The sequence below is a fragment of the Amblyomma americanum genome, chromosome 11 (assembly GCF_052857255.1).
Source record: "Amblyomma americanum isolate KBUSLIRL-KWMA chromosome 11, ASM5285725v1, whole genome shotgun sequence".
Classification (NCBI taxonomy): Eukaryota; Metazoa; Arthropoda; class Arachnida; order Ixodida; family Ixodidae; genus Amblyomma; species Amblyomma americanum.
Window position 1 is genome coordinate 14,798,089 of NC_135507.1, and position 19,202 is coordinate 14,817,290.

The 19,202-nt window shown below is 45.8% G+C and overlaps 1 protein-coding gene across 2 annotated transcripts; it reads left to right on the forward strand.

Annotated features, from left to right (window-relative positions):
* Positions 1–2,034: 2,034 nt before the first annotated feature.
* Positions 2,035–14,467, forward strand: LOC144109918 (uncharacterized). Of its 2 annotated transcripts, XM_077642687.1 has the most exons (4): positions 2,035–2,221; positions 5,705–5,871; positions 8,999–9,123; positions 12,021–14,467. In XM_077642687.1, the coding sequence occupies exons 2-4, from the start codon at positions 5,742–5,744 to the stop codon at positions 12,315–12,317; spliced, it is 552 nt and encodes a 183-aa protein (XP_077498813.1). In that variant the 5' UTR covers positions 2,035–2,221; positions 5,705–5,741; the 3' UTR covers positions 12,318–14,467. The 2 variants fall into 2 exon arrangements, with proteins under 2 accessions (XP_077498813.1, XP_077498814.1); XM_077642688.1 differs by lacking the exons at positions 2,035–2,221; positions 5,705–5,871 and adding an exon at positions 8,378–8,513.
* The last annotated feature ends 4,735 nt before the right edge of the window (positions 14,468–19,202 follow it).

Sequence of the window (19,202 nt, forward strand, 5' to 3'; positions counted from 1 at the left end):
TAAACTGTCCGGCGGCATCGAAGTCTCTGTAAAGTCTCCACCTGCCAGCCTTGGCAGGTTGTGCTTAGAGGGATTTCCATCTCTCCGCCTGCCTCCTGCCAACCGTTCCCATCTCCTCTTTCGCCAGAATTGTGATACATTCAGAATCGGAATAGAATTAGAATTGATTAGATTGGCGAGTGAAAGAAGAATACTGTCGCATTCACTCCGCAACAATCCAAATGATCGGCCCTAAAATATTCCTTCTGCATACCTCTTACGTAAACACGGCGATCGTTCAGAAAGCGGCTCGGGTGGTACTAAAGTAGAAACGCGTCACAAGTTTAACATTTCAACAGGCGACAGAGTATGTGGGCGCATTGTCTTGGACAAAAACACGGGTCCTCCGCACTACTCTTCCGAGTCATTATTCTCTCAGCTTTCCGAAAACTTTCGGTGGGCACATTGTTTGTAGCCCTGATTGGTGAAGGTCGTTTTTTTTTACCTCCAGAAGAGTAGGTGTAACCTGATTGTTTTTGTGAAAGATGACAGAGACAACTTGATTACGACGCAGCACTGGGCATCGAGGATATCTTACGCTAGGGTAACCAAAGGCAACTGGTCCGTAAGCTGTTCCTGCGCAATAACTATTGCAACCTCCGCAGCCGGGATCGAACCCATGTCTTTCGGGTCAACAGCCGAGCGCCATAACCACTGAGCCACCGCGGAGCGGTTAAAGCTGTATAGCATTACTGTGCAGCCGTGTGGCTGCGCTCGAGTGAATGCTAATGAGTAATTACTCCGTTATTAAAAGTCGTAATATGTCACAGCCCGAAAATTACTCTAGTTTTCTGCTCAATTTCGGAACGGCGAATGAGTGCCAGGCAGTTAACAACCGTACACCTGCATGGAACTTTGACGAGCAGGAAAAGTTTAAACATTGCCGATTGAATTACACACGTTGCGGGTTTCGTGCAAGGAAATTCCGAGGGAACACTTAAGCTGCGCCTTAAGAGCATGACGCGATAACGGTAATGGGCTAATGCCCATATATGCAGAATTGGTCATTCTCTACTTAGCATTTGTAGACCCCTGGGAGTCCTCATACCCGTCCTGGCTCAGTGCGGCCGCGGTTAAGCGATGCGCCACAGCCCCTGCGATGTCATTTAGATGTTGCCACCGCTGGGCCTTGTACGACCCAGGTTGGTTTTTCGAGCAACATTTCGCGACATATCATTAATTAAACTGCCGCCTGACATGGTGCGCGGTTTGCTCACAATACGATGGGCAGGTTGTGATAATTTCACAAGGTAACATGACCCAAGTGGCCCACCTGCCTCCTAGGTTCCTTCTATGCGAATTTTTTGTAGTATTTTCGCTCACGATCCGTGACGCCGACAACAGTCGCCAACACAGCATTTTCTGCGACATGGCCTGCTGGACGCTATCTCGTTAAAACAACGAATCGATGGATGTTTTTTTATTTTTCACAACTTTTGTAGCATCTATCCTACGAGGCCATCACTATAGCTGTGCCCTGCATAAGGAGAACAGCTGCTGTGAAATGACCGCATGGCGCATGATGAAGCACATTGCGCCATTCACTACAGGAATGCAGGGTGATCTCAAAAGCTGTTCCCCAGCTGTTGGGCGGCCGCGGTGACCTCGGCTTCGATTCCCGAACCGCCGCGCCTTTGTTATTAATGTTATATTACGGTTGGCTAAGCAAATCACAAAAGTTGAAACACTCATAGCGTCAATGTTTCCTTGCAGGCCAGTGCGCGGAAAAGAGTTCCACGTTTGCGGCTTCATTGCTTGCATAGAGTAATATCTGCACGCAAGTTCCGGCGCAAACTCTAACCCGCGGAGAACACGTACGCCAGGTTGAGCATATGACGTGTACACGTCGCGTGGTGACGCACTCTTCCCTCTTTCCTTTTAATAAACGTCAACAGATCAGAATAACTAAAGCGAAAAAGAACAAAGTGCGGCGGAGATAACACATTCAGCGCGGCTGCAGGCTCTGGGCTTCCCACGCGCTGTTGTTCGCCCTTTATTGACGCCCTGATAACGGCTCGCCGGCCGGCGGGGGTGCTTCGTGCGACGGCAGCCGTCTAGTGTTACCCGCTTGCCCACCTTGAAAGCGAACGCCTGTGGACTGTCGGCCGTGGTTACTGGAAATGAGCGCATTCGCTTCGTCTCGTCGTCGAGCTATATTGAGATCGAAGTCGTCTTGAAACACGTATGTAAACATCCTCTACGTGTCATTTCTGAAAGCGTAGTTGGAGTTAGTGTTTTTCTTGTTTGCTTTCTTGCCGATTTGCAGTGACGTTGGCTACGGCTTGAGACATGAGTTGAGCTAGGTCACTCTGCAGAGGACTATTATACCATATGCCGCGTTGAATAACTGTTACAGGAACTACAGAAGCCTACTTCTTGTTATAGGTTGGACGCTAAGGCAGTAAGGACAGCGTGGTCGCAAATAGGCTGTGATCCATCGCGGCGACTCAGCGGTCGCTGCTATGTACGTACGTACAAGGTCCCGCGCTCGAAACCCGCAGCCGCAACCGGTTCGAAGCGGAATACGGAAACGATCGCATGTTGAGGTTTGGCCTCTGCAAGTTAAAAAAACCCCAGTCGGTCCACATTAATCCAAAAAATATGCCTTAACTGTTGCCTGCAGACGGCAGCGTCGATTTGCGCGCCAAAAAATCATTTATACCTGTTCATAACGAAGGTGAGAAACATCCACAAGCCCATGTAAAGGCAAAGCACAAAATTTCTAGTGATTTTTTTTTGTGAATGTCACATAACTTTAACAGCGGAACGCATGTGGTCCTAGTTTGTCTTTCTGGCATACATTTCAACGGCTTCTACGGACAGAATTTCGAACACGACGAGGTTGTAATGGCAATGCGAGTTGTAATGGGAATTGTAATAGTTTAATGATGATGGTTTTACCGGAATGTGCTGCAGATGTTGTCAACAATAGCAGCCGGTGTTTCTACAAGACTAGGGTGTCAAATGAGGCACCAGAAATGGTATGAGTGGAAACGAAGTGCTGAGGTAAAAAAACAAACAAACCTAAAGGCTTAATTTCTTAAACAAGGAACTACATGACCTGACCGCCCATAATCGCTCTGATTTCTGGTCCCTGAATTTCAGTTACACCTGAATAGTGTAAGCTTTCCTGCTGATGTTGGCGAGTCTGAAAAACATCGAAATTCCGTTACCAGGAGGCCCGTTCTTATCAGATGTCTTTCGTGTTGGCTTCCATGGCTTTCCAGGTGACTTCTTATCAGTGGAGCCCAGTTATGACGATATTGAAGCCTGAAATACTGTGTGATTTGAGTACTGTGAATGTGAGGGTTTTTCCTGTCTTGGCAACAAAAACCTACAAATACAGACCATATGTGTTATCTTATCCTGTTTGTCAGAGTGAAAGAATTCAAGATAACGAAGCTATAACTGTCCTGCAAGCGGAACTCGCTCCTAGACACGTGCGCTGCTGCGAAGTCGGGGTACAAACGTTTTCCTTCATCAGTTTCTGTAACGTGCGCTTTATCGGCTTGTAAAATCTTACTTGGAGTTTCTGCGCCGACTACTGCGTATGAAGTGATTTCTATAACGATAACTGGTGACGTATTGGGCTCGGTGTATATTACTGGTCTTCATATGGTCGTACTCCGAATTTTCTTTTTAAACTTCTTGGTTAGGTTTATGGTGTTGAACGTCCCAAAGTGACGCAGGCTATGAGGGACGCAGTAGTGAAGGGCTCCGGAAATTTCGACCACCTGGGGTTCTTTAACGTGCACTGACATCGCACAGTACACGGCCTCTAGTATTTCGCCTCCAACAAAATTCGAACGCCGCGGCCGGGATCGAGCCCGCGTCTTTTGGGTCAGTAGCCGAGCGCCATAACCACTGTGCCACCGCGGTGGCTGTTTTTATACTTCTTATTAACTGAATATTAATAATGGCGAATCTACCACGCCAAGTGAGTAAAGTAGTAAGAGGATTTATCTGTAGACAAATGGGGGAATATTGAGTTTATCAGGGATAGTATTGGACAGCTCGATGCCACCACTATTCTGGCGCGAAAAAGTGAGCCATAAATGAAGGGAAGAACGATGTAACCAGGAACGTACGCAACCGCATGAAAGGGCATGAGTGTGTAAATTGCCGTATTACCCGGCACTAGCAGCAGCTTGGTCGGCCAACTCGTTACCGAAAATTCAGGTGTGACCCCGTATGTGAAATAAAACAAATGGGGCGAGAGGAGACAAACGATAGAGATCTTTCTTGATGGAAATAATTGTCGGGTTAAAAAATGCAACTGAAGACAAGACAAGTCAGAAAGCAGAGATAGGGGATCAATGTAAAAATGAACGGGTGTAAAGGGAAGGCTATTAATAGCTTAAGAAATAATGGAATGAAAGGCTACAAGCTCAGCGGATTATGCACTATAGAGAGTGGTTCTAAAGAGAGACGATGAACGTATACAATATTTTGCGTTGGGCTAAGAACAACAAAAGCAGCACCAGCGAGTGATGAGATAAAGGCGCATGAACTCTGCACGTAAATAGGCTATCAATAGATAGGCAATGGAAGAACGTTTCTGAGAACATGAAGAGCAGCGGTTCGCGTAGCATTGCAGGCACCAGTAAGAGCGAGAAGTGCGATTCGTTGAAGCGATAAGACACGATCTCGTAGTCGGGGAAGGGGACAATGAAGCCCCGAAGCTGGGGCAGCATATGTAACTGTGGGAAGAATAACCTGATGATAAATTTGGCACATATAAGAAGAAGAAACACGAAAATGTAAATTGAACTAATTAAGGAGCTTGGTGGTATATGCAAGAATTTTAGTTTGCAAATGGTTAACATGAGGAATAAAGCTTAAATGAGAGTCAAAAACAACGCCTAATAATTTAATACTCGGTTGACACTTCAGACAGTAAGTGTCTAGTCGAATAGTTAGCTTACGTTTGTGTAACGCCGGAACTCTATTAAAAAATAAAACATATTAACAATTTTCTGCATTTAACTGAACGCGATACGTGGTACACCAGTTATGGATTAAAGTTATAACATTTGAACCCAGCGTTGACAACTCGCGGCTAGTCTACAAGAGGCAAGAATAATGATGTCTGCATATGCCTCAATGTGGATAGGCGAGGACCAGGAAGGTTTAAGAGATCATAAAGTAGAAAGTTCCAAAGCAATGGTGGAAGTAATGAATTTTGCGTACTGCCGAGGCAAGAAGGCACAGAAAGAGTACACGGAGGAAACTAATAGGTCAAATGGCGCTTATGCAGAAAAGACGCCAAAAGGGAATATAGATTTCGCGGACAACAATGTTTTCTGAAAAAAAAAATATAAAACCGGAGGGTGCCAAACACTATCTCAAGTCCATAAAAATTAGAACCAGCGGAATTTTTTGTTCTTTGTAACTATGTAACAACTACCGCAAATGATAGCGAGCCTGAACAGAACTCCTTCCTTATAAGGCCATATAATCTTTCGCATTAATAAGCGCCAAGTTTTAAGCGACAATTTGGGCTGTATATCTTCCCGGTGGCAATTTTCGTGCGTGTCAGGCGATGAGAACGCTTTAGAAGAAGCCTTTTCACAGTAAACACGGCAAATGAACTGTTGTTATGGACTAAACAAGGTCCACAGGATATTTCTGAAAGCTTTACGGCTTTTTTAATTCCATTGCGCAGGTTTCCACAAAACAGCTGATCGTTCAGAACTGGAACCATGGATCCTCGGACGTGGACGACACTTGGGGGCGTCTGTATCGCCCTCCTATTGGACTTGACGTGCGCCGACGGCATAGACTGGGAAGACTCCATGAGGCGTCAGTACCAGCCGAACTACTCCGACAGCTGTAAGTTTGCCTATCGTTACCTCCAACACTAAGCCTCGAACGTGCAAAGTCGAGCCGAGAAATGTTTTATGACCTTCCCGTCAAAGTAACTTTTATAACCGTTTTACAGTTTTATAAATTGACTGGCCAACTGGCCGTCCACTAATTCATTAATTTCTACTCACGTTGCTATTGGTGAAGGAAATATATGCTACACTCAAGAACCTACCAGCACTGCTGGCTAATCGTAAACGTGAGCGCAGTTCGATCATTCTATCTTTTACGCTAAGCTCACTGAGCCGATCCTGTCTACGAGTGGAGTATACTTGCCGAAGCAGGAAGAGACATGCGGTTACGATATTTTGAATAACCTCGGGCTGTGTCGTAACCATATACCGTATAAGAAGATGTTATCGCTACGACCACTTGCAGCTGCATCCTGGTGTTAGCATGGAGGTCAGCTAGTGCTCGAGGCGCTGACGCACAGTCTACGTCAGCGGCTGCGTAAACTTTTCTGTTCCCTTGAAACGAAGAGACTGGACCGTTTTGAATACTCATACACTTCCGCACCGCCGGAAAATAAGGATAAGTGGAACTCGTTAAAGGCTTGGAAATTAACCTTTTTCCTACCGTGGAAACATTTCCCGTATTTTGTGGCTTTCCGTTAACGTTTTTGGTCCAACAGCTGCACGGTTTAAAATTTAATGCAACACATCAAAATAAACCCAGTTTAAGTACACTTTATAATAACAGTATGAGCTCAGGTAAATTGTTTCTTGCCTTGTGAATTTTTTTCCTTCGAAAGCAATGTGTTCAGACAAAATATGAACAAAACTTGGGAAGGTATGGTTTTATTCAGAAAAAAAAAATTGGAATGTATATGCAACAGCAAATACTTCGGAGAAAAGCGTTCTTAATTGCACAGTATTTCCGCTAGAAGACAATTACTTTCGGCTCTATGGTTGGCCATTCCACGGAGGGAAATCGTTGGATGAAACGTTCGCAGTTTAGCCGACATCAAATCCTGCCCCAAAGATGCGGAAACCCTGGGAATGATACAAATAACATCGGTTACATCAGTACCCTTTTAAAAACACCCGCTGAGTCCAGAAAGCCTGCACGCATATGCGTGTGCATCAGCATCACAAACACAGTTGTTCTGGCTAACTTGTAATGAGAAGAGCATGCAAGAACATGCAAACACAGTACGTGAGTTTAAGCTCCTATTCACTGCAAGCAGCCTAAAGCAGTGCAAAAAATTGGCCTAAAAACGAAACTGCCGAGGCGCTTTTTCTCCCGAGTGTTCGCCTCTGAACTGTCCGATAGTGAGAAAGCACCCTAGGAGTCAGTGCTACATAGATAGTGAGCGAAACCATGGGCGTAGCTGAATCACAGGATTTGCCACGTTTCAGGGCGTGGCTACGCTGGCCGAGGCAGACATATTCTCAACTTCTACGCTCCTCTGGTTTCATATAAGCCGGTTCAGAAAAAAAAACTGCCGAGCGTAAAAAAGACTAATTATATAAAAAATTAAACTAATTTTCTACCTTCAAGTCAGAAGGCACAGCTTATTCAGAAACGACGCGGAAGCGTTTTGCATTCGCATCCATCGTTAGCGGCCTAAAGATGGACAATGGGCATGGTAAGAAAACAGTAAAATCCTCGGGTCGTGTTTTGTAAGCACTATTTCACTTCACTGCTATTGGTCAACCCCGCTTTTGTGGTCGTAGCTAAAGAACATCGATTGATGATTGTCAACAACGACGTCACCAGTGCCAATGATAAAGGCGGGAACAGTGTTTTTAATCAGTACTAGAATCGTTTGTTAGAAGACTTGTCTTTTGTCAGCAGTACAGGACATATATAGCGATGGAGGCTAACAAGTAGCAGGGTAAATAGTTAAATTCAGGCACCATTGAATAGTAACCGTGACAGCGATAGGGAAATCGCGCAGAAGAGGTGTGTAGTTGAGGAGACCTGAAACGAAAGTGAAACATACTATGCGAATAGCCAAAGTAGTAAATTCACAAGTTTGGGGACGAAATTCTGATCTTTAAGGTCCATGGCACAAAGGGTAGTTCAAGACCACGACGACGGGCAAAGAACAGATATAAACACCACAGGCGCTATGACGAGTATATCTGTTCTTCATCCGTTGCCTCAGTTTTGCATTACCCCTCATGACATGGATCACCGGTACTGACCTGTCCATGTCTCCACCAAGTCTCTATCAAGTCACCACCATGCTTCCACCAATTTTCCACACTTGGCTGAAAACGAAGTACTGTGATCGGACGAGGATAAATTGTTTGCAAATAGAACGCCCAAATACTTGGGTTAGCAGCTAGACTGTTATTATTGTAGTAGACAACGTTCACGCTAACAGGTTTACGGGATTACATTGAGACCTCGGTGAACGAGACAGGTAAGATATATTAGCCACATATTACACCGTTGAATTTTAAATTCCAGGTTATTGCGAAGCGCAGGCCTGTCGTAACTGCTTTAACTGCGTTATGCGCACAGCACTAATTCGGCGAAAATGTCGGTGTCTCTGTGTCCGAAGCTGCCACCCGCCACACGCTCCAAAAAGCCTCCTACCACCACTCACCCACAACTCCACCACCCTCCTCCACGTCCAGGAGACAGCCAACAACAGCACGGTGGGGTTTTCTAAAATGTAATTAAAAATAAGGTGTCCCGATTCGTGCCGCTTGAGTATAACGGACTTAAACCAATTTAAAAAATAAAATACATCGAACAGTTTCAAAATTTTTTGCATTGTGGAAACTAAAGATAAATGAAAAAATTTAAAGGAAAAAATGATTACAGGGTTTTATTGCGGGGCTGTCTACTGACGAGCAGTTGATTATATGTTATTGATGCAGTAGACATGTACAGTCTTTGTCAAAAGTATACCAAGGGATCTGCTTCTGAGCCCTGCAGTGCGGCTCCTCTTGCATACTCAGGGACCCTAATCTCACGAAGGCAGGAGGAATCTAAGCCCTCCACGCTCCCAAGTTTAGAACTGTCAGATGTGCTTAAGAGCTCCGCTGCACGGCTTGGAGGCAAACCCCTTGGGCTGCATATTTTTCACAAAGACTGTTCATACATTAGTTCAAGTGCCGCGTCTGACGATAATATGCAGGGATACACGTCCGGAAAAAGCCGCTGTTGTCTACCGGAAAGATTGTGGCCATTGTCATCGGAGTGATCGCAGTGGCATCTGGAGCGGTGTGGTGGTTCTGCTTCCGGAGAAGGCGGCGAGTGATTGTAAGTGCTGGCAACCATTTTGCTCACAGAGAAAATGCCCTGTTTATATTTCTGGCATGTAAACATGTACTATCAGGTGGCGCCAAGGATCTTACGTCCATGCAGAGCATCCGCCTAGGCTATGGAAGGAAGTGAGCTCGACTCCCACGGTCAGGCGCCTGCCCACGGGTTTCTTCAAATTGATACAAGGTTATCCTCCGGACTGGTGCTCAGGTTTTAGGATAGATGACTTGGGAAAGGAGTTTGCTCCTACAAATTCTATCGCTCTGAACTTGAACAGGCCCTACTATGGGCTTTGCCGCACAAGGCGGATTTCGGTCTCGTGCAGATATGTCTTCGAGTGAGGGCGAAGGGACCAAAGACCTTATTCTAAGCAGTTCATCCCAGAATAACAGTGAACCAGACCGGAGGAAATTTTTACCCATCGGAAAATCCATGGGTGCCCGACGGCCACGGGGATTGAATTCACCACCTACTGAATGCGAGGCGGATGCTCTACCACAAGCCCGGCGCTATACTAAAGATCGGGTAAAAGACCCATTTCCCAGACATTTAACCCTAAAGAACCCGAGCACCAGGCCAGGGGAAAGCTTGTACCTACATTGCATCACCGGTGGGTTCCCGGGATCGAATCGCGCACGTCACGCATGCGATGCTCAAACCACTACACCGTACCTCCGAAAGATCATTGTTTGCAAGTAACGGGATCATGGAGCGGTAAACAGATCCCTGCACATTCTGTTTGCCGGATTAGCATTGCTCTGAAGTTAAAAGACCTTACGCTGTGAAATAAGTCGAAAGCTCTCATCGAAAGAGACCGCCTCCTCTCAGCTTCTTTGCGCGAACTTCGCATGCAATATGAAATGCATTGGCTTCTTCCTACGGCAGAGCTAGAGCTTGGTCCGAAGCAATTGTAGTGGTGTTCGAAAATGTAAAGAAGGCTGAAGTGGTTTCATCGGACAGTCGCGCTCTAATGAGGGCATTTTTTTTGCACTTAAGAGAAAGTGTCAAAGCTAAATTATGTGGAATAACTTTATTACGGACGCTAAGTTTTGTACGAGAAAAGTTCGGGAAAAAAGCAGATATGCAAGAGTAGGCAGTTTCATTTCTACTGAAATCTGTAGATGCGTAAAATGAAAGAACAGACATCAAAGTTTCAAAAATATGGCAATGTACGGTTTCGAAAAAAAAAAGAATAAAATGCGTTCTTATCATCCTGCACTCTGCTAGAAATTCATGTATCGTTCAAAAGAAATGTACAAGTATTAAGGTTAAAATAATGACGCAATACAGGATTAAATTGAGAATCATGAATTTCGTGTGTGCTAAGCATTCAAACGAGCGCCGATTATGAAATTCTGGCATATGGTAATGCCACGAGAGAGCAGACCTATAAAAATGAATGAGGTATTTAAAGTGTTTAAAAACTGCAGTAGTCGCGAAGTCCTTAAAATTAGTACCTGAGTTATAAATCTGCTTTCAAGCCACTAGAATTATCTGTTTTTCACCCGTTATGGTGGCTCGTGGCTATGAAATTCGGCAGCTGAGGCCATGTCCCGCGTTCGGTCCAGGCCGTGGCGACAGACGCTTGAGCGAGTTCAAAGTTAATGCTTCTAAGGTGATTTTTGTTGCATTCTAAATCGTTCTTTTTATTCTCTCATATTAGACGATGCTCCATATATTGGCTTCCAACAGGTGAATGTGAATGGGCAAAATAGTACAACATTCACGGGCTTTCTAGCGGTATGCTTACGCCATTAAACCGAGACATACGACCTTAGCCTTTGCACTGAAATACTACATCGCACCTGTTTTTATTATTAGAAAAGAAACAGCGTTGTCCTTGGTACTTAGTGTTCAAAGCCAGCTTATGACGCAATGTTTGTTCTTCCGTCTAAGTTTTCGGCGACAGATGGCAGCAAGTTTGGCGTATGACTTTTTCTCGAGACTACTAACACTGCCGCCCGTTTCTTTCGTACATTCAACGCGCTGAACAATTGCAATACGCCCTCTGCTCATGCACATAGCGTGCGAAATGGCCGTAATGCTTACAGTCCTCGCCGATCTGCTGCTACTTCTAACCCTAGAGCAACCTTCAGATCATTCTAGCCACACTGGTGCTTTTCAAGGTTTTGGTCACTGGTGCTTTTTGTGAAAACTTTTTATAAAATGGCGCTTTTTATGTTTGTTTTAGAAAGTACACAGTATAAGGTATAGGTATACTTGTTTTAGGCACATCATACATAAATCTCTAGTGGAAATTTCCTGCTTACTTAGAGCTGTATTCAGTAGCAACGGGCCGGCGGCAGCGCCGGGACGAACCAAACCAGGGAAGCAGTCGGGGCAAGTGGCCGGCGTCTATTCGATGGCTTGCGATTTTATAGCCAAGGAAAAGAAGGAGGAGGAAAGAAATGGGGTTGTCGAGTGGCGCGCGGGGTCTTCGGCGCAAACGATAGCAGAGAGATAGGAGGCACACGTGACCCTGACGGCGCAGTTCGCAGCATATTCATACCTACAAATAAACTTGCATTGGTCAAGAAAAGCCGTGCCGTGTCACTTCGAAGAGTAGTTACGTACGCTACAGCCCTCTTCATTTTTTCACAACTTCCTTCTGGTTTATAGTTTATGTGGGTTCAACGTCCCAAAGCGACTCAGGCTATGAGAGACGCCGTAGTGAAGGGCTCCGGAAATTTCGACCACCTGGGGTTCTTTAACGTGCACTGACATCGCACAGAACACGGGCCTCTAGAATTTCTCCTCCATCGAAATTCGACCACCGCGGCCGGGATCGAACCCACGTCTTTCGACTCCGCTAAGGATTATAATTACCGGCGTTCACCGCGGAGGTGTTGGCGTAGTGCAACTTTTACTGAAATAAGTATATTGATGTATCGCAGACAGCTCAGCAAGCCATGGTCCCACCAAATTTGGCTCCTGCGACGGCTGGCGTGCCGGCCTACGGCTATCCTGGACCGCAACCTCCCGTGCCAGCTATGATGACATCACCGGTGGCACCCTATCCACAGCAGAACTACTATCAAAACCAGGCACCGCCCTACCCGCAGGAAGGATTGTACGTCGGTAGCAACATGGGGCCTCCCTTGCAGCAGCCGTCGACGATACCAATGCCATCACCCTCTGCGCCACCGGAACCGCCGCCGCCTTACGGCTACCGGGCGAACTATCCGCACTGAGGCAATGGAGAGTTATAGCATAGCGTGATCAGCGTTCCGTTACTGTGTGCCTTTCCGCGAGGCGCCACTGCGCGTGCGCAGAACGCCGTGAGGGCGCCAGATGGCGCCACGTGCCTGTCAGCTGCATGTGCGCCTGCCACGTGGCGACCAATCAGCGTGTACGGAGTGGTGCCCGGCGGAAGCGAATCACGCAACGCTATCACTCTCTGTTGACGTAGTCGATGTCCGAGTATATGCCGGCAAAACCTTGGCTCGTGCCAGCGACACCACCGCGTTCAATACGACTGACAGCACATAAGTCTGTGTCCGAGAGCGATGAACTTTGATCCCCAGCGCCGTCGTGTACCTAAGGTTTTGAAACGGTGTAAGCTCCCATGACCTCGTGCTGGGCCATCTCCGGTCTCTCTGAGTCGGCTCTAAACAGAAGTGAAACAAGTGAAGAAAAAAATGGTTCTTTGAGCTGACCAACTTGTGCTGACCAAACACGATAGAAATGGCGCTTTTGGGCTCAGCTGTACTTGTGGTATTAAAATCAAATAAATCCATCGTCATCATAATCATAATTGAAAGGTATATTATATTGTATAAAGCTACTTTTTTAATAAATCCTCAGTAATGTTGTGGAAACATTTGGGAATTCGAGGACGTTCGCCCTGCTTGTGTAGCCTATCGAGTTACAACCACTCCCTCCCCATTTTTGAAAGTGCCCACTGCCTGGCCTGTTTTGATGACCTGGACAGATCTGCCTCATTCCCGTCAATACCTACTTCCAAGCACACAATGCAGGAGCATATGGGAAACGTCTTCTTTAGGCGTTATGGTAGCGTGAAATTTATTACCCTGAAGTTGCAATTGCGTAAAGGAGACCACGAGACGACTACCTTGGTGGTTATGATATGACCACGGCCACGAGATGACGAACGCGTCCCTTTTGGCGAGGTAACCGACATTAAATTCTTTTTCAGGCAGTTGGTTTGAAAACTTGTAACAAAGCAGACTAGCAGTTCCGAACGGGCACTAAATACAAAAAATGGAAACGTTATGAAAAATCGCCCCGATATTCTGTGCTGTAGAGCGTTGCATGAATCTTCACTCAAAAGTCGCCCCAGCGTCGGGCAGCGCTGTCGTTCCCGGTCCATTGACAGCAGACTGAGTTCTTTTTTTTTTACCATGACTTTACATACAACAGTGCCTTCAGTCTTTCTAATTTAGGTACGCCGGGACTAACGCATGGAATCGATCTAGTTTTCTGACTTGTAGGAACGTTTATAAGCTGCGTTTTTCCGTGATCGCGTTGCACTTGTCAGCATCGGCTCCCTCCCTCTTGACTCGGAATACGCGCTCTAGCCACTTATGTGGTTTCGATGTCTTAGTACGTGACCATGCGCGTATTCGGCAATATAACCGCCGCCATTTGTGGGTAAACTGCGAAATTTGTGTTGTTCATTTGCTACTCGATCCATCAAAACTCGCTTGTCTTCAGCCGGAGAGTAAATGCGAACACTTGCGCCACAGGGTAGGCCGAAGGAAGCGTGCACACTCGAATGGGGGCTCATTAAAGCTGCGTAGGACCAACGATGATGTGAGTGGATAGAACGAAATAAAAAACAGCGCAATGATAGGCGTGCTGTCATTTTAATAGAGGAGGAAAGTACACTTATGTGCATATTTCGTACTGAACCATTAAATTACAGCGACGTGCAAGACCCAGGGTACGAGGCATGGTGGGGCCTCCGAGATTACAGACGTACGACATAAGAATCCTGGAGGCTATCGGCGAAAGCACTAAGAGCATCGTGAGGCTTAAGTGAAGAACACCTTCACAAGAACGCAAGAGAAGACTCTCGAAGAGGCCGCTGTGAAGTGTACTAGGTACGCGGAAACAGTGACCACGAAGTGGGCTACACTTTAGTTATTAAAGTGCTGGTGGTGTCGGAGTCTTCTTCATTTCGAACGAGGAGCCAACGGTGACGTCCACCACCCAGCGTTAGTAGCTGTTTTCCTCATTCACTGCACTCTACCTTTGATTACACAAAAAAATAACACCCGTCATCAGAAGTGGAACGGTTATCAGTTCTTTCATTTCGCACCGTTTCGAGCTATTGGAAGCCAATAGCGGTAATTAAATAAACCTGAAATATAGTCCAAGACTTCTGGTCTTCGTCATCATTTCATTCACTGCCTTTGCAGCCAGGAGGTGCGCCGTGCGTGAAAGAAGACCACATCTTCCCATCTCATGCGAAACACATGCCCGCAAACATTTTAAACGGTCTTCTTTCTGATCACATAGAGGAATGCCCCTATCATACGGCGCTTTCTACCGATGCCTCCGTCAGCTGCCAAAAAGCTGCAGTTGGCATCTTTTCGCAGGATTTGGCCTGGAGCTATTCTGTCCGCATCCCTGGTTATATTCCAATATACTTTGCGGAATTTGTGGCTCTTGGAATGGCCCTGCACGAAATTCTGTCATGTGCCCCACGTTATTATCCTCGCTGATTGTTTGTCAGTTTTACTCTCGCTTGAAACTTCACAAAAAGATTTTCTGAGCCGTTCCCTGCGATTTTTTGTCTCATGCACTTTGAAGGATGTCCGTTTTGTCTTTGTCCCTGGCCATGCAGGTATTCATTCAAATGAGGTGGCTGATTACTTAGCAAGGTCGGCTCTTGACGGGTCAGTGACACATCCCGTCCTGAATTTCAGCCCGCTGGCGATTTCCAGGTTTCAGCGGTTCCAACACATATCAGCCAGGTTACGTGATCCGTTACTAAATACCACTGATTATCAGCCCTTAGCATGTAACTGGAACGTTCGTTCGTGTAAAACTAGGCTGTGTGAGGTATCAATGACGTGGTTGCGGTGCAGGATTCCCAGTTTGAATGTGTATCTATGCAGGTGTGGGTTGAAACCGACAAACCTATGTGACGAATGCGAGAAAGTTGAATCTGTAGGCCATTTTCTCCTCTACTGTCCACAGTTTGCACTTCAGAGAAATATTTACCTGGAGGTTCCTCTCTCCAGGCTAGGGCTCCCGCTATCTCTGTCAGTGTTATTATATATTGTTCGGTGCGAGCACCAAAGGATTTGCATTGGGTTCAATTTGTGGGATTCTGCATGAATACATAACTGCAACTGGTAGATTGTTGTTGTTGTTAGCCTATCAAAAGATGGCACATACCCACACTGGGGGATCGGCCAATTATCGGGTGGCTATTCACCTGAACGCAGTTAACAAAAAAGGAAAAGCACGTGGGAGCGCAACACCGGTGAATTTTTCGTCATGAACAGAAAAGGGATGAGAGTTTTGATTTTAAAATTTTAAGAAAAATAATAAAGAGAGGGATTAAATAATAATGATTTAGTCAAAATGTAATAATTGATGGAAAAGAAAAGTTTAAACACTTAGCAAGGCCTGCAGTCGGTGAGATTCTATCAAGAAATTTAGAACAGCGGTACAAACAGATGTGTGTCTGAACACAAATGTGGTGGCGGCGAATGATAGCAAGAGCGGGCTGCTCAAACTAAGGCCAAGATGCTGCAAGGGCTGCTCCAGCAACCTTTTTCTCAGAGAGTTGAATCGGCGACAATACAGCCAAAAATGTTCTATAGATTCAGGCTCACGGCAAAATGCACAAAGGGGAGAGAGCGCCAAACCCGACTTGAGTAAATAGAAATTTAGAGGGGGGATGCGGCAGCGCAGCCTCGTCAGTGATACTTCAAGCTGCCCAGAGCAACAAATTTTCCTGTTCCAATAATATTTAAGGTGCTCATAATCCGCCGATGTTAAAAGTGATGTGTCTTGCGTGCTTAAAAACGCACGTCGCCGAAATCTAGATGCTGTAATATAGGCTGTAGCCGGGATGATTCGCAACACGGGGCCGCTGAGGGAAGCCTTTGCGAGATTATCAGCAATCTCATTTACTGTCACACTGCTGTGATCGGGAACCCATACTAAATGAACAAGGCTCAAATGCGGAGGAAGTAGGGATAAGAAAGTTGTTAAAATGGGACCGTCAACATGAGCAGCGAGGGACGAACACAAAGGTAAAGAATCAGTAATTACTGCAACTGCTGTAATAGAGGGGTCTAGCTTGCGTAGAGCAAGTACAACTGCTAGAAACTCTGCTTGAAAAATAGGGGTGAAATCTGGAAGGCGCAGTGAAAAGGACGAGTCTAAATGCGAGAAAAATATTCCCACACCTGCTTTTTCATTGCATTGCGATGCATCAGTGGCTATTGCTATAACTGTAGGTAGGGTCCTCAGATGATCTTCTAGAAGACCATTTAGAATACTGGGTGGCAAAAGCTTTGCATTTTTTGGGAATATGTCGTCGAAAACAATGTGGATAGCGGGCCCATTGCGAAGCGCAGGGAGGATGTCATAAATGTTTACATCTAAAGACTGAAGTAATCTTTGCACAAACACTACCTGAGGGGAATTGAAACGAGACCAAGGGACACCAAAAAAGGAGGTCGGCTGAGAACAGAAAATGCTTTGGGAACGGTGGAATTGGGATTCATAGATCTTGAGGTAAGTTTGCACAGTTAAAAATTGAAGTCGTGATAAGAGAGACGGAATGCGGGCTTCAAGGTACAGCACATTGATAGCCACAAATTTTGGAAGGCCGAGGCACATGCGAAGTGCTTCCCTCTCTAAAAGGACGAGAGGGCGAAGTTTATATGTAGCCGAGCCTGAAAACAACACTGATCCAAATTCTAAAATTGGCCTGACATACACAGTGTAGATCATTAATAGCGCATCTCTGCGCATGCCGCACCGGTGATGGCATAATCTCCGTAACATGCCCACGGCACGAGCCCCTTTCGCCGCGACATGGTCAATGTGAGGCCGCCAGGTGAGTTTGTTGTCATAAATGACCCCTAGGCATTTTAGGGATTGAACCTGCGGTACTATTTTTAACTGGCAAGTGAGAGAGACCACTACAGGAGTGAATAGATGGAAAACAAGAGTGGCGCACTTTCCAACATTTAACTTCAAGTGTAATGCGCTCAACCAGTGCTCAAGTGTTTTCAATTATGACTGCAACAGACCATACAGAGAATGTATATCCGGCGCAGCAGCAAAAAAACGCAATGTCGTCCGCATAGACGTAAGTGCGTACATGGCGGTGGAGAGGAATTGAGCTCAACAGAATATTAAAGAGCACAGGAGAAAGAACAGCTCCTTGCGGTACACCACGCGCTTGTCTGTACCTCTCTGAATGAACACCATTATGGACGCAAAAGAATTCCCTGTTATAAAGAAATGCAGATATCCATGCAACTATATAATCTGGAAATTGAAGAGACTGTAGCCTATGTATCAGGATGGAGTGTTCTACACTGTCGTAAGCTTTGGCGACGTCTAACGTAACCAAAGCCGCGACCAGGCGTTGACGACGAGCAAGGAGAATTCTGCTCTCAAGATCAGCATGTACATTCCATATCGAACACCGTGGCCGGAAACCGAGTTGGCACGGGCTGAGTATAGTTTTGCGGTCCACAATGGCTGACACCCGAATTAGTAACACCCTTTCTATTAACTTTACCACGTTTGATGTTAAAGAAATTGGCCTAATATTATCCAATTCATAGCCTCCACCCTGATTTTTAAGTAAAGGGATCACCTTGGACAGCTCCCACTCAGAAGGTATCCAAGCGTGTTTAAGAGAATAGTTTATTTGGTGCAATAAGGAGTTGGGAGACTCTTCAAATAGAATCTTGAGCATCTTAGTAGTAACACCATCAGGACCAGGAGCAGCAGCTGGCAATCTCTGGACAACTTGTGAAAGCTCTGATAGATTTACTTGTGAGGCATTATAATTTGGCACGACTGGTGCAAAAAACAATGGGCGCAAATGTAGTAAAGACGAGAACCGCTTTTGCAGGCCTGTGGCAATTAATTCAACCGCCTGGATAGCTTCTACAAGTGACATAACTAATGACTGAAAATTATGAGAGGACATGAGCTGTTTCCCAGACCGTAGAAAACCGAATAGTGCACGTCGGTTGCCCGCCTTTGAAAGATAATCGAAATGTTATCAGTTATATTTTTCCTTCGCGCGAGAAACTGTGCGTTTAAAGGTGGCTGCAATAAATTTATAATCACTCCAGTTATTCGGGCATTGGCTATGAAGAAGCTTTTTCCATGCTGCCTTCCTCCGCCTGTAATCTCTTGTACAGTCCGCATTCCACCAGTTAGAAGAATTCCCTTTTGTTGGCCTCACCAGGAACTCCGACTTTTTACGGCTTTCCTCTATAGCCAGACATATGCTTGCTGACTGGTGGACCTCGGCGATGTTAGACACTGAAGCAAGGGCTGAGCGCAACGCCGTCTGAAATCTGTCATAATTTACATGTGACCGCAACTGAGAAGACGCCGGAGTAACACGACATATGATATCAAAATGAATAGGTATATGGTCACTTGAGGGGCCGCTGTGAACAGTCGACCAATTCGTTACGCCAATTCCAGGGCTAATGAACGTGAGATCTAAAACAGATTGAGTGTGTGAGCGATTGATTTGCTAATTTTTTTTTAAATACCTCGAGCTCTTCATTCACCAAAACATTAGGTTACATGCGTGACATCTAACGAGCATGTGCATGTCTAATATTCCCTTCGTTGCAGGAAAGGTTCGGACCACCTTGGTCTGGAACTACCACCTCCCTGCCTTGACCTCTTCACAACATAACATGTACCCTAGTATGTTGAAATTGCCACGCTGTTGCTTTTAATGTAGATTCGAGCAGCAATGTGCACATTCTTAGTGCAAGGTGGAAGATATGCAAGGGCGAGAAACACGAACTACGCGATCCGTGCTGTTCCTGTTTTTTGTGAATATGTGTAGTCGCGGATAGGAATACAAGGATTGCGCTTTCGTGTTT

Excerpts from the sequence above, each read along its gene's own strand:
- LOC144109918 (XM_077642687.1), top strand. The coding sequence starts at position 5,742 with ATGGATCCTCGGACGTGGACGACACTTGGGGGCGTCTGTATCGCCCTC. Across the intron at positions 5,872-8,998 it reads GCCGAACTACTCCGACAGCT|GGATACACGTCCGGAAAAAG; the intron begins GTAAGTTTGCCT and ends GATAATATGCAG. Across the intron at positions 9,124-12,020 it reads GGAGAAGGCGGCGAGTGATT|ACAGCTCAGCAAGCCATGGT; the intron begins GTAAGTGCTGGC and ends GATGTATCGCAG.